The 14,941-nt window shown below is 37.6% G+C and overlaps 1 protein-coding gene and 1 pseudogene across 2 annotated transcripts in view; both read right to left on the reverse strand.

Moving 5' to 3' along the window:
• The window catches only part of MBTPS2 (membrane bound transcription factor peptidase, site 2), a 52,055-nt gene that overhangs the window by 19,114 nt on the left and 18,000 nt on the right, over positions 1-14,941 (reverse strand). Inside the window, exons 5-7 of one of the 2 annotated variants that reach the window (XM_061136873.1) lie at positions 14,368-14,495; positions 4,589-4,707; positions 3,501-3,681 (exon numbers count right to left, since the gene is read on the reverse strand). In XM_061136873.1, coding sequence (XP_060992856.1) covers positions 3,501-3,681; positions 4,589-4,707; positions 14,368-14,495 — 428 coding nt within the window. Of the gene's footprint in view, positions 1-3,500; positions 3,682-4,588; positions 4,708-8,386; positions 10,500-14,367; positions 14,496-14,941 lie in introns of those variants that run through there. The other variant, XM_061136872.1, reaches the window with a different exon arrangement.
• LOC133052518 (6-pyruvoyl tetrahydrobiopterin synthase-like) lies at positions 6,706-7,420 on the reverse strand (annotated as a pseudogene).

A 14,941-nucleotide genomic window follows, 5' to 3' on the forward strand; every position in this document is an offset into this window, starting at 1 on the left:
AGGAGTCTGGGCTCATAGATTAACTTTAGGTAGTAGTTGCCTTTAGTATTCAATCTCATGCTTTTTAAAAACGCAGCTCAAATGCTGGACTTAGTAGCCTTTCTTACTCAAGACAACACTTACAAAAAAGAAAAAAGGAACTTAGCTTTAGGCATATATGAACAGTGCCCCCTCAAACTAAAGAAAGAGAATGCAAGCTACTTGTTACAACATAGTTCAAAGGGACTTCCCTGGTGGTCCAGTGGTTAAGACTCTGTGCAGAGTTAAGACCCTCTGCAGAGGGTGCAGGTACAATTCCTGCTTGGGGAACTAACATGCCATGCTGTGAGACCAAAAATATGTCCCCCAGAAGAACCAAACTAGTTCTTGTCTGTAACTTTTAGTTCCATTCAAATGGAACTAATGGCATATGGATACACGGCAATCCTAAATTAAGCAGAGGTTTGAATATGAATAGGGGAAAAATTTGTTCTGTTCTGACTCAGAATGGAACAAGAGATGTATTCGAGGTACAAAGGTCTCCAAGCCCTCACCCAGTGTCCTTTCTGGGGCTTCCTGGAAAGGCTATTCAATCCCCAAGGAGTGTATGGGACAAGCTCATTAGGCTTACTCCATGCACCAAGGGCAGAGGTGAAAAAAAAACAGCCTTGGCTCTGTTGATGCCACTCCTAGGTTAGCAGGTTAATAAAAAAGGAAAGCATCGACAGAGGAAAAACAGAAGGTCCCAATAATTTCATAAAATGAATGGTCATTTCATGTAGATTAACCACATCTTAAAAAATTTGCCAGAAATCCACCTGTTAACATTTAAAGGAGAACATTTAGTATGCTTAATATCTTAGGGAATAGCTTTAAAAATCTAATAATACACCTAGGAAAGTCAGGGTATGAAATAAGACCAGAAATGGTTGGCTGGGACAGCTTATGGGCCCTTTCAGGGTCAGATCTTTTCAAAGTGGCTTCACTGTTTTGAAATGGTATAAATTCTTAAAATTTTAATTGTGCATACCTAATTTTATTCTAAATTGAGTATCAATTACTTTTGGATTATAGGTTATGTTACATTACCATATATGGCTATATCTATGCTCTCAATTATAATGTACGGTAACAAATGAACTTAGATACATGTAAAACAATATCAATCTGTAGCTTTCTTAAATGTCCCTAGCTCCAGTGGTCAAGCCTGTCACTTAAATTAATCTAGTATATTATAAGTTATATTTACAGTCATTAAGATTTCTACAATCTGGCTAAGTATAGGCACTCCATTAAAAAATGATTAAATGAAGGTACAGGTTTATCAGCTACAGTCACAATATAAAATCAACAAGTATCCTAATACAGTCACTTCTAAGGAGATGAAATATATTATTATTTTTGGATTGATTTTTTTTATTAGTGTGGGAGTGTGGTAAGAGTAATACCTGCTTTGGGTTTTCAAGTAAATACCTCCAAAATGTAGCATAGGATCCATAATAGTGAAATACTCAAAAAGTTAATAAGGAAAGAATTCTGGAGTATTTCAAGAAAAATTTCACTTCCAACTGTCTGCCAGGAAAAAGACTAACTATCAACATTGAAACACAGATATCCTAAATAAAACGATTCTATTGGAGAGAAAATTTATTTGATAACAATGTCATTTTGGCTTTGGTAATTCAATACTAGTTATACCAAATTTAGACAAACTTGAGGAAAATGATAAAGGACTTAAGTATGAAATAATGGATTCTTCTCTTACAGAAGAAGATACTGTGGATTACATACCCATTTGAAAAGATGCAATACATGGAAAAAACATGAGATGCAATTTGAAGTACTGAGTGCTACCTACGTATTTTTGCCCTTGTCAAAAATGGATGCTGAATCTAATCAAGTCTCTAGACCTAACTACCACCTATAGGAAATGTGGGGGATACTTGAACATGTTAATGATAAATCTGACAAAACAAATCACTCAGTTTCTTTAACAAATGATATTTAAAAAAAAAGTGTAAGAGGGAACTGTTACAACCTAAAAGACATACTATCCAACTGAAACCAACTGTGAAAAAGAAAAAAAAAAAACAGGGAAGAGTGAATACCAATTAGATATTAGGAATTACTGTTAATTTTGTTAGGTGTGATAACAGTATTGTGGTCATGTCTAAAAGGTCATCATCTATTAAAGATATGCTGAGGTTTATGAATGAAATCACAGGATATCTGGAATGTGCTTTCAAATATTTCCTTTAAAGGTGGACAGGGTGGATGAAAAAATTGGCAAAGTGTTGATAACTGCTGAAGCTGGGAGAAGGATGCATGAAGTTTCATTTATATTACTCTGCCTCTTTCTTTTTGGCCGCACTGCATGACATGCAGGATCTTAGTTTCCCCAATAGGGATTGAATCCATATCCTCGGCAGTGAAAGTATGGAGCCCTAACCACTGGACCTCCAGGGAATTCCTTATACTACTTTCTTGACATTTATTTATGTGTGAAAAGCTTTTGCAATAAAAAAAAGCTCTTAAAAATGGGTTAGAGGGACTTCTTTGGTGTTTCAGTGGCTAAGACTCCAAGCTCCCAATGAAGGGGTCCCGAGTTCAATCTCTGGTGGGGAAACTAGACCCCACATGCTGCAACTGAGTTTGCACGCGGCAACTAAAGATACTGTGTGCCACAACTAAGACCCAGTGCGCCAAACAAATAAAAACTAATCTTAAATAATAGGTTATACTTGGAAGATTACATATAAAAAAAATTGAAACCAGTTCTTACTACTTTGCCACTTTGCACATGGAACTTTAATAAAATTATTTTTAATAATTAATCATATTTCTTAACCCCAGTAGATGTGTAAAACTACCCAGGCATTTCTTGATTTAAAAATGTAGTCTGTGAGTATAATTTGCACTTCCCAACACTTTCAATAATTTGAATCCCCAGGGTTTTGTATTAAGAGTTGGGAGACTGATTTTCCAGAGATGGAAGAGCTAAAAATACAGTTGGCAGCTTCTGAAAGTAAACTTGCTTCACCCTGTTGCCTACTACACAGAACAACAGATCTGACTTCAGGAAGTATTTTTGGACATCAAGATGATTTTCTCTGGACACCTGCCACACGAAAAAACCCTATCCCAAATAGCTTTGGACATGCCACCATCCACATAGCATAAGGGTATTTAATTACTGGAATTCAGTTAATTGGTTATGTTTGAGCTTGAATGCTGACTAAACACAAGTGTTACCTAAATGCTGAAAGAATTAGATCCTAGAGTCCTGAAAATCAAAGATGAAATTCATTAGAAGTTCAACAACAAAATATAATAGACAAAACATACATATTATTATTTAAATTACCAAGAAGGATGTTTACTCGTTTAGGCCTACTACTTTACTGATTTGTTTTAAGGAAGTTAGAACAAAATAAATCTATATACATGATATAAGAATTAACGAATGGCAAGGACTGCTGCTTATAGTCCTAAATTATATCATACTGAGAAAATATACATACCTCTAACTGGGAAGCTTAACTGCTGCAAAGTTGATGCACTTATACAGTAACCAATTTGGGGCTCATAGGTGATGGTATCCAGACATTCATTCCAGTCTTGTACATTGGTAACAGGACAATCCTGTAGATGGGTGACAAGGTCTCCCACAAAAAGGCCTCTGGGTCCAATTGCAGGTGAGTCCTTGGTAAGAGGGCAGAACCAAATCAGAAAATGTGTGAAGACAAGCTATGATTAATCTGAGCAAATAATAAAGACACTGAATTAAGTAGAAAGTTTCGAATAATGCAAAAATAATCCAGCTTTGAATTCATTATGTATAGTCCTAGAAAAATAACAAAATAAAACCCAACAATTATACTTTTCATATTTCACTAAGATTTTGAATTTTTTGCAACTGAAAAAACAAACAAACCTCACTCACCAACAGTTAAGATTAAAATGACAGTTTTTCCCAAGCTGCTAATTAAAATTTTTTGTGAAAGTGGTTACCAGAATGCCTTCATTTTCCTATATCACCAAGGGAGAAAATGACAAGACAAGTCCTTATCTAAACACAGTCCCAAATATGCAGACAGTATTGTCAGCACAGTGAGTGTATCACGATGTGAGTCAGTTGCTCACAAAGGTAATTTTTCTCTTCCCAAAATGTGAAGGGAAGACTTGATACCATCACAGTAGTCTAAGGGAGTGAAAGACAGAGTTGAAGACATTAATAACTTAAAACTCCCATGAAATGTCCTGGCTGGCTAGCTTAGGTTTCATCTTTCTTACTTCTTGGGAGTAAAGACACTTGACTCAAAAGCACAATTATAAAACAAACAGTAAAGGTAAACGATGCATTTTATCAACAAATTACAGGTAGAAAATCTTGATATCATTCTTGTAACTCAGAACAGAAACAATTTTTAGTATTTTAAAAGAGCCAGTGTGTTTCACAAAACTATTTCTTCCATTTGAAAGGATTACAGTAATTTCTTTAGGAAAAACTAAACATTCTGTACATGAGAGGAATTTGAATAAAAGCTCCTGACATAAAATTCTACTTCACAAAATCTGGTGGAATACCCTAGACAATCTTATCATTTACCTCAGCAACTTCAGTGATAAGCACCCCAACTCCAGTGTAGTAAAACGGCAAGAGAATTACAGGAAGGAGAATAAGAGCTAAAATACCCAGGAGTGCAAGGATGAAATTATGCCAGATACCTGAAAAGAGGGAACAAAAACAGTAAGTTCAACCAGGGGAAGGGTAGTTGCATTTCATCACACCTAGGCATTCTGATATATTAGGAAAGTCACTAGAAGAAGCTGTGAGGCAGATAGGTCGATTTATTAGTACAGAAGACATGTTAAGTTACAGGCTTCTTTCATTTCAAATAATGAAATCTAAAATGACTATGTTAATACAACACTAGGAAGACCACATGCTAATATGATTTAACACTATTAGAGTCTACATTCTCTCTCAATATATATACATTTATTATATACATAAATGGGTGTGTATGTGTATATAGTAAATAGAGTATCTTCTACTTACCATAGCTTTATTTTTCAGAAAATGTTATGTATTCACTTAAACATACTTGTGATCTTTGAAAGGAACTTCAGAGCTACCAAATAAAAGTTATGATTCTTGCTGAACTGGGGTATGTATCTTACATCAAGACTATAAACTATCTCCTCCATAGTTAGGTGAATTGAGTGTTGTGCTGGAGCCTGCTCCTACCAGGTTGCCACAGCTGACTGGGCCTCTTTAACCAATTCCTCCGCCAGGAACCTCAAGTTGGTGCCTTCAAATTGGCCATAGTGGGAGTATTTATACCATAGACATGAGCAAATGCTGGTTTATCAGAGCTCTCCACCCTTTCCTCTAGGGCTATATGCTAAACATTCACTAGCATACCACCAGATAATAGCCCCTCCCATACAAATCCTTCCTCTCTAGTACAGTTTTTCTTATGGGGCAGGGTGGAGGAAATACCAGCTCTCTGAGCAATGTGTTTCTTAGGTGTGCAGGTCTTGCCCCTTACAACACAGGATATATATCATATATATGTCACCGAGACAACCAACCAATGTCCCCCACCCCACACATTCCAAACATCCCTAGGAGGCTGACAGCACCAGTGTCCTGTAATGATAGAAATGTAACTTAAAGACATCGCCCAGATCTAAGGGGACTGTGGCCATATGACTGTACTTCAGCAAAAGGATGTGAACAGAGGTGATGGGGACTGTCTTACTGGCTGGAATGTAGCTATAATGGAGCTAAACTTGAGTCTACGACATAGAAGCTGCATGCTGGAAATCGTAAAGCTAAGACAGAAAGCACTTCAGTCCTCCAGATCATAGAATTACCATTATCAGCACTGACCTACTTACATTTCTAATGTTTTATGAGTGTTTAAGTCACTGTTATTTTTAGGTATTACAGCAGCCAGATTTCTAGCTAATAATATATATTTCATGTACCATGACATTGCAAGATGTTCCTCTAGTCCAAGACATAACTGGGTAAACAATCCTGTTTTATACACAGAAAGATCTTTTAAAAACACCAACAGTATCAAGCTATTTATCTGAAACTGTATTTTGCTTTTTCATTTATATACTTTTGACTTTTCCCTTATCTGCACATTCATATCTAACCTATTTCTTATATCCACTACAGAGTAATCTATTTTTTAAAAAACATATTGACTTATTAATAAGGTTCCCTACTAATGATCACTTAGGCTGTCTTAACTTTTTCATAGTGTTGCAACAGCTTTGCTCATGATGTTATGCATCTGATTAAGATCACATCTCTGAGGGTATGGACAATTATACAAAAATGGAATTGTTGGGTCAAAAATATACGAATTAAAGTTAACCTCCAAGTCTGCATTATATTCTTATAATTGTCATGTTTCCCCACCCTCTAAACAACACTGGATGCTATCATAATTTTATTTTATTTTATTTTTTGCTGAAGTGATTTTAATCTATAGACGAACGACTCTTTATTTATTTTTTTAAAATATGGAATGCTTCACGAATTTGCGTATCATCCTTGTGCAGGGGATGAATGACTCTTTAAATGATACTCAGAATACATTACAAACTTGGTTTTAAATTAGATATGAGTCTAGAACAGGACTCACTCACAATGATTCCAGAACACAATATGGAAGTACAACAGCTAGGTGATCATTTCTTAATTGTTCAAGGGGATAAAGATCTTCAAATATGGATGGAAATTAATCTCTAAGAGTTATTCTCCTTTATAGACTACAATATTACTGTCGGTTTCATATACTTTTACTTTATAAAGAACTCCCACAGGAAGAAATTTCTGGAGGTTTTCCCAGATATATACGGCTACATTTTCTGTTGTGCTTACAATGTCTGCAAAATATGGCACATCTAGATCCAGATTCTTATGATCAAGGGGCTTCATAATCGCCTCCTCCATATACTCCTTGAGGTCAGTAAAATTCATAACCATTCCTGTAACAGGATCAATCTCTCCATGTACTGTCACCACAACTTTATAATTGTGCCCATGGCCATTTGGGTTGTTGCACTTCCCAAATAATTTCAAGTTTTCTTCATGACTAAGAGATTAGATGCGGAGGCGGTGGGTCGCGCTGAAGCAGAGGAGGCGGGACACTCGCGCCCGCCGGCGAGTGCCCGACCCTGCCGGGTTCATGGCTCTACAAGCCTACGGCCCGGCCAGCGTTCTCACTCCTCCGCCTATCGCCAGCCTGGGCGCTATCATAATTTTAGACTGCCATCTGCCAGGTGAAAAGTAAAATCTTTGTCTTGATTTCTATTTCTTTAAATATGAATGAGTTTGTACATTTTTCATGGTTATTAAGTGGTTATATTTTTGTCTGAGAATTGCTTACTTTTATCCATTGTCAGTTTGCATTTTTTGAATTTTTTAAAAACTAATTTATATGTATTATTATTTGTAATACATACATTGAGGAATCTGGTCTTCTATATGAGGTATTTTGATCATTTCCTCCAGTTTGTTTGGCTATATGGTTTTGCTTATGCATATATTTTAAATTTTGGTGTGGTCAAATGGCTCCTTTGTATTAAATTTTTCCCAGTTCAAGATTGTAGAAGATCTGTGTTCTCTTGTATTGCTTTCATAGCATCATTTAAAAAACAAAATTAAGACCAAAAAAAAAAAAAAAAACCCTCTGATTCTTTGACCCACTGGAATTTACTCTAGTGAAACTAATTTAGGAATAACAGCTATTCCACCCCTCCCACCACCCCACACCCTGTTGCTAGTCCCACAACAATTTCACAAAATCCATCCCCACTGATTAGATTGGCTACCACTACCATGTGCTATATTCAGCTTTCTCCTCAACTACTCACAATGGTACAGTCCAACAGAACTGCCTAAATGTTGCACCCTACCTCTTCTTTATCAGGATGACCCCACCATACAACCCTGGCTCTTCTCATCCAAGCAACACTCAGAGGGGCACACAGAAGCACTGATTCTTTGACCCTCTGGGGAGCCTCCTATCTCTTATCAGGGATGCAGCTGGTACCAGACCACCCTGCTAGATTTCAGACTGGCCAGTGATGGCTAAATTGCAATGTGGGTACCTTTATTTCCTTTATTTAAACAACCTCTTGTTCATTAATGATTTGCTTTTCAGTGCACCAAATGAATTTTTGTTACCATTTTTACTTTCTCTGGAGCAAGCACTACTGGCACTTTGGGCCAGATAATTCTCTGTTGTGGGGGAATGACCTGTGCATTGTAAAATGTTTAGCAGCAACCTTGGCCTCTACCCACCCACCAGATGCCACTAGCACCTTCCCCATTTTCTCTATTTTCTAGCTATAATATTTATAAAGACAAGTTTTTTTCTTTAGAACAGGTGTTTTATTTTTTGCTTTGTCTATTATAAAGGATTTACATACCAAATGTTAAAAGTCAATACATACACAATATATTCCACAGCTGAGCACCACTCCCTAAGTGAACAGGCAAAGAAAGGACTAAACAACAGCACCTGGCAGCATTTGGGGTTGGGGGAGAAGCAAAAAGACTAAAACAGGTTTAAATCGACTACTACAACTTATCTACTGTTCAAAACCACTAATTCAATGCAGTTAAAACAGTTATGTAAAATGTATTAACGTCAAAGAATACAACCAAAATTAAGACAGCAAACAAAACCTATATAAGTTTTTCTAAACAGTAAAACGTTATATATACATGTAACTGTTCACTCTTTTAAAGAAAACCTGCAAGCAAAGTTATCTACTTTCAGAAAAACCATACACAGAACTACTAAGCATATTCTTTTTTTTTTAGAACTACTAAACATATTCTTAAAAGTATAAACATGAACATTTAGAAAATACAGAACTTCAAAAATTGAAATAGGCAAAACTTCATTTTTAAAGGAATGTGAAAAGTCCCATTTTTATCACAGTTGGATAAAGAACAGTCTTTTTTTTTTTTTAAAGAACAGTCTTTTGATGTGAGATTCATGAACAAGCATTACAAAATCATATTTTTCAAATGGTATTCCAGAACAAGACGAAACTATAGAACAAGACAAAACTTATTAACAATGTTATATGAAGAACTACTTTTTTTTGTCTTTTTTTCTTTGTCTTTTTTTTGGTCTTTTTTTTTTAACCTTTTAATTTTCTTTTTACTAAATCTATCAAAACTTAACCCTTAGATATACTGGAGTCAGTTATAAAATTCTTTTCTAGAAGGTTTCTTATACGAAAGAGAGGCATATTCATTTTCAATTACACAACTGGAAGATGCTTTCTGAGCCTGAGAAGAGTCTTCCCTTCTTTTTACTGGCTATTTTTATTCTTAACATGTGTTAAGATATGAGATTTCAGGTTAGTTGACTGAGCAAACCTTCTATTACAAGAATCGAAAGGGCACACGTAGGGCCTATCTCCGGTATGGATTCGCACGTGTGTGCGCAGGTTGAAATCTAGGGAAAAGCGTTTTCCGCAGCCTTCAAAGGTGCACTGAAACGGCTTCTCTCCAGTATGCACCAGTTGATGGCGCTTCAATTTTGAGCCCTCAACAAAAGCTTTGCCACATTCCGCACAGACGTGAACTCTAGGGCCATGGGTGTGCATATGTTTTCTCAAAGCGGCGTTATCCCTGAACATCTTCAAGCAGCCTGTGTTAGGGCAAGCTACTGTTCTCGGCACATCATCTTTGGGTTTTTTAGGTCTCATTTTAGTAAATTCGGCCAGTTGTTTGGGATCTGAGAGATCAATGCCAGGAATTCCCCCAGGGGGCAGCTTCTTACCCGTCAAGTACTCTGAATAATCAGGAACTGAGTTCTCAGTCTGTCCAGTCTCAGGGTCTTTCTTATTGGCTGCGGACCACATTGTGACAGAGAACTGACCCTCTAGGGTTTGGATCTGCACATGCTTCTGATCCCACTTCTTTTGGCCTGCCTCAGAGCTGCTTCCCGCCATCGCCTCACCGCCCGGGTAACCGTTCTTACCGTCGGGTTTCTTGCCATGGCCGCTGGGCTTCCGGGTGCCGTTGCAGGCTGAGGAAGATGTGGAGCCTGACAGAGAAGCCAAGGTCTGCTGGAAGAAGTCGACGTCGAGGCCTGGGATGACAATCTGGTCGCTGGCCTGAAGGCTTTCGGGCTCGGAGCTGGTCACCACCTCCTCCTGCGTCTGTACCATGATCATTTCTTGGTTGTGGTTCCCTTGGGTTGGGCTGCTTGTAAAAAGAGGCTGCAGCGCAATCAGAGGTGGATAGTGGTGGCCACCGTGGAACCAATTGCCGGTGACATCCTCGTATTCCTTGGTCGCCTCCATCCCCACAGTCTCCACAGAGACTGTCTCCTCAGTGGGGGTCTCCTCATAGGGGATCTCCTCAGTGACGGGCTCCACCTGGACTTGCTGCAGCCCCACAATCTCGGGATACAACTCCAGGTCGTCTGTGGTGTAGAATGACTCCTGGCAGTCCATGGCTGAGGGCTCTTCAGCGGATAGGTGACCAAAAGGCCGCGGGAAAAAAAAGCCGAAAGGAGAAAACCGCGAGCCTTGCACGAAGGCGTTCGCGGTCGCGGAGCACGATGCGGAAGAGGCGCCAAGTGCTCCCGGGTGGGCAGCACGCATGCGCTTTTGGGCACCTTGCACATGCGCTTCTAAGCTGAGGCGCCCCACAGTTGTACGTGCCCATAGTCCAGTACGTGCCCACAGTTGTATGCTCGCACATGCGCCATCCCTCCCGCCCCGACACCCGCGCTGCTTAGCATGCTAAGCTAGTGTTTCTTTTGAATATAGCAACCAGGCTCTGCATAACTTTTTCTGTTTCATTGTCACTGATTTTAATTGTCACTCCCCTTCTACCCCACCACCACCTGTATGAGTATGGCGGGGGTGGGGGGGAGGAGGACAAGACCTATCCTTTTCTAATATTTATGCTTTTTTTATTTAATTGCACTGACCCACATTTATAGGCCATTTAACAGTATCAGTGATAGTGGGAATGCCTGTCTTTTCCTTTAATACAAGGTGCTGGGCCATAAACTAGCACTGGTTCATCACTTGCATTACCATTTGAACCATATCCACCGCTCAACCCCTGGTTTTTGTCTTCCACAAAACTGGTTCCTGGTTCCCAAAAGGTTAGGGACCAGTGCTTTAACAGAAATGCTTCTAAGTTTTATACCATTAGTAAATATTCAACTATTTCCACTGTTACTAAAGATTTTTGTTTTTTAAGCATTAATGGATATTGAATTTTATTAAATACCCATTTCAATATCTGCTAAGGTGCTATTTTTCCCTTAAGGGTAATCAGTGTTTACCACATTCACATATAACACTTCCTAATGTTAAGCCATCTTTGTGTTGTTTAGATACACCAATTGTCTATAGAATTTTTCTGTGTGCTTTACAGGATACAGCAGTGTTAGTACACAGACTTTAAAAAAATTCTTGGTTTTCTTCTATATGTAATCTGGAAAGTTTATGCTAAATTGGAATTAAAAAGAAAAATCTTTTCTTCAAGATTTGAAATAATTCTACATATTGAACTTTCAGGACCATTCTTCAACTTCCTTAATTTCTTCTGTGGTAAATATCCTATTTATAATTTTTTTCTATCTCTGCTGGGGTTAATTTAGGCTATTAAAAAATAATTTTCCAGGTTTGTGAAAAATTTTTGCAGAGATGAACAAAGAACACTTTTATAATTGTTTAAAATTTCTCTGTATCAGTTGTCATTCCCCAATCTGACTGCTAATTCTGTCTATAAATGTTTTCTCCACTGCTTAATCTTTTTTTGTTCTTCCAAGAACTCTTGAATTAAAAGTTTTTTTTCTAATTTATTACACTTTTTGTGTATTTTCATACTGATTATGGGGCTTCCCTAGTGGCTCAGATGGTAAAGAATCTGCCTGCAATGCAGGAGACCCAGGTTTGATCCCTGGGTTGGGAAGATCCCCAGGAGAAGGGAATGGCTACCCATGGCACTATTCTTAGCAGAGAAAGGTCCATCTGGTCAAAGCTATGGTTTTTCCAGTAGTCATGTATGGATGTGAGAGTTGGACCATAAAGAAAGCTGAGCACGGAAGAATGGATGCTTTTGAACTGTGGTGTTGGAGAAGACTCTTGAGAGTCCCTAGGACAGCAAGGAGATCCAACCAGTCCATCCTTAAGAAAACCGGTCCTGAATATTCATTGGAAGGACTGATGCTGAAGCTCCAATACTTTGGCCACCTGAGGGGAAGAACTGACTCACTGGAAGAGAAAAGCTATGACCAAATTAGACAGCATATTAAAAAACAGAGACATAATTTTGCTGACAAAGGTCCATCTGGTCAAAGCTATGGTTTTTCCAGTAGTCATGTATGGATGTGAGAGTTGGACTATAAAGAAAGCTGAGCGCCGAAGAATTGATGCTTTTGAACTGTGGTGTTGGAGAAGACTCTTGAGAATCCCTTGATCCCATCACTTCATGGCAAATAGATGGGGAAACAATTCAAACAGTGACAGACTTAATTTTCCTGGGCTCCAAAATCACTGCAGATGGTGACTGCAGCCATGAAATTAAAAGATGCTTGCATATAGGGTTATCATTACCATCTTTCTAAATTCCATATATATGTGTTAGTATACTGTAATGGTCTTTATCTTTCTGGCTTACTTCACTCTGTATAATGGGCTCCAGTTTCATCCATCTCATTAGAACTGATTCAAATGAATTCTTTTTAATGGCTGAGTAATATTCCATGGTGTATATGTACCACAGCTTCCTTATCCATTTGTCTGCTGATGGGCATCTAGGTTGCTTCCATGTCCTGGCTATTATAAACAGTGCTGTGATGAACATTGGGGTGCACATGTCTCTTTCAGATCTGGTTTCCTCGGTGTGTATGCCCAGAAGTGGGATTGCTGGGTCATATGGCAGTTCTATTTCCAGTTTTTTAAGAAATCTCCACACTGTCCTCCATAGCGGCTGTACTACTAATATTGTAAAGTAATTAGCCTCCAACTAATAAAAATAAATGAAAAAAAATTACAAATTTAAAAAATAAAAGATGCTTGCTCCTTGAATTGCAAGGAGATTAAACCAGTTCATCCTAAAGAAAATCAGTACTGAATATTCATTGGAAGGACTGCTGCTGAAACTGAAACTCCAATACTTTGGCAACCTCATGTGAAGAACTGACTTATTGGAAAAGACCTTGATACTGGGAAAGATTGAAGGCAGGAGGAGAAGGGGATGACAGAGGATGAGATGGTTGGATGGCATCACTGACTTGATGGACATGAGTTTAAGCAGGCTCCGGGAGTTGGTGATGGGCAGGAAAGCCTGGCGTGCTGCAGTCCTTGGGGTCACAAAGAATTGGACACAACTGAGCGACTGAACTGAACTGATGCAGTATTCTTGCCTGGAGAATTCCATGGCAGAGGAGCCTGGCAGGCTACAGTCCATGGGGTCGCAAAGACAGACTGTATCTATCTATCTATACTAATTACATCAATTCTTACCTATTTCATAGTTCTTTTCTCATTTCTTTAGTTGATTGCTTAACTGATTTACTTTCATTTCTTATTTCATAATTGCCTAAGGTAGTGACTTTTCATTTTAGCAAAACTTTACACATTACTTCATTAGCATTTTAAAAAATACTGCAATTATGATTTTGAATTTAACAGGCCAATTTTTATTAGTTTCCTGGGCACTTGAAAATAAACTGACATAACTATTGACTTTTATCTTAGTAATCAGAGCTTCAACGATAAGACTTTTTCATACATAACTGCCATTTGTTGAGAGACAAACCTCTTTATTACATTTGTGTTTTCCTGGTACTTTTTTCTGTTTTTGTTTTGATGATTTGTTACTTTATTCAGTAAGACTCATGATTACATTTTCATCATGGATTATACTCCTTATGATTATTTAGTGATTTCCCATGTCTACTTCGGATGAGATGGTTGGATGGCATCACAGACTCAATGGACATGGGTTTGGGTGGACTCCGGGAGTTGGTGATGGACAGGGAGGCCTAGCGTGCTGCGGTTCATGGGGTCACAAAGAGTTAGGCATGACTGAGCGACTGAACTGAACTGAACATGTCTGATTCAATGCTTTAGCCATATTTTCATGGTATGTTCTGCTCATTTTACTTTCAATCTTTTAAAAATAATTCATGTTAAAAAAAATGGGGAAAAAAACTGGAATATAAATTATTTTGTTCTACTACTTCAAACTAAAAGTCTTATAATCTGAGTTTATCAACCAGAAAGTGAGATGTTTTCATTTGTGATGTGAGTACTTTCCATAAAACCACTAATAACACACAGATATATAAAGAAATTTAAATCTTTTACCTGCACAAAATATCCTTAGCTGCTGGACTGGTGATATAAGTTGCAAATGAGTGGTGAACAGATCAACAAATGCTCCAGGATAAATAATGAAGAGAAAAATCCCAAAGCCATTAAATCGAACTTGTTCCCTAAGAAATCACATAAGAAAAAGGAATTTACTACTAGTATCACATTTTTCAAATTAATAATGCATGTTATCATAAAACTCCCCAATGTAATTCAAATTCTTGTTTAAAATACAAGTCTCTCTGGGCAGTCAAAGAATTATATATGATATACATGTATATCATAATTTTATAATAGCATACAGATTTAGTTATCAGTGAAATTATGTTTTGTAAAACAGGGCATTCTGAAATAGACTTATAACTTCAAAATTTTTAGAAACCAATATGCTGAGCAAATAACTTAAAATTAGTCACAAATACAAAGCAATAGTATTTCTATGAGAAACTGAAAAAAAACATTTTTATGGTTTAGTCCGAATTATTTTCAGGGAAGGAGATGGTAGAAAATAGAATTCAAGTATTAATAAATAATTTAAATATTTATATTTGTCTTAGCTATTATAAAG

The sequence above is a fragment of the Dama dama genome, chromosome X (assembly GCF_033118175.1).
Source record: "Dama dama isolate Ldn47 chromosome X, ASM3311817v1, whole genome shotgun sequence".
Lineage (NCBI taxonomy): Eukaryota > Metazoa > Chordata > Mammalia > Artiodactyla > Cervidae > Dama > Dama dama.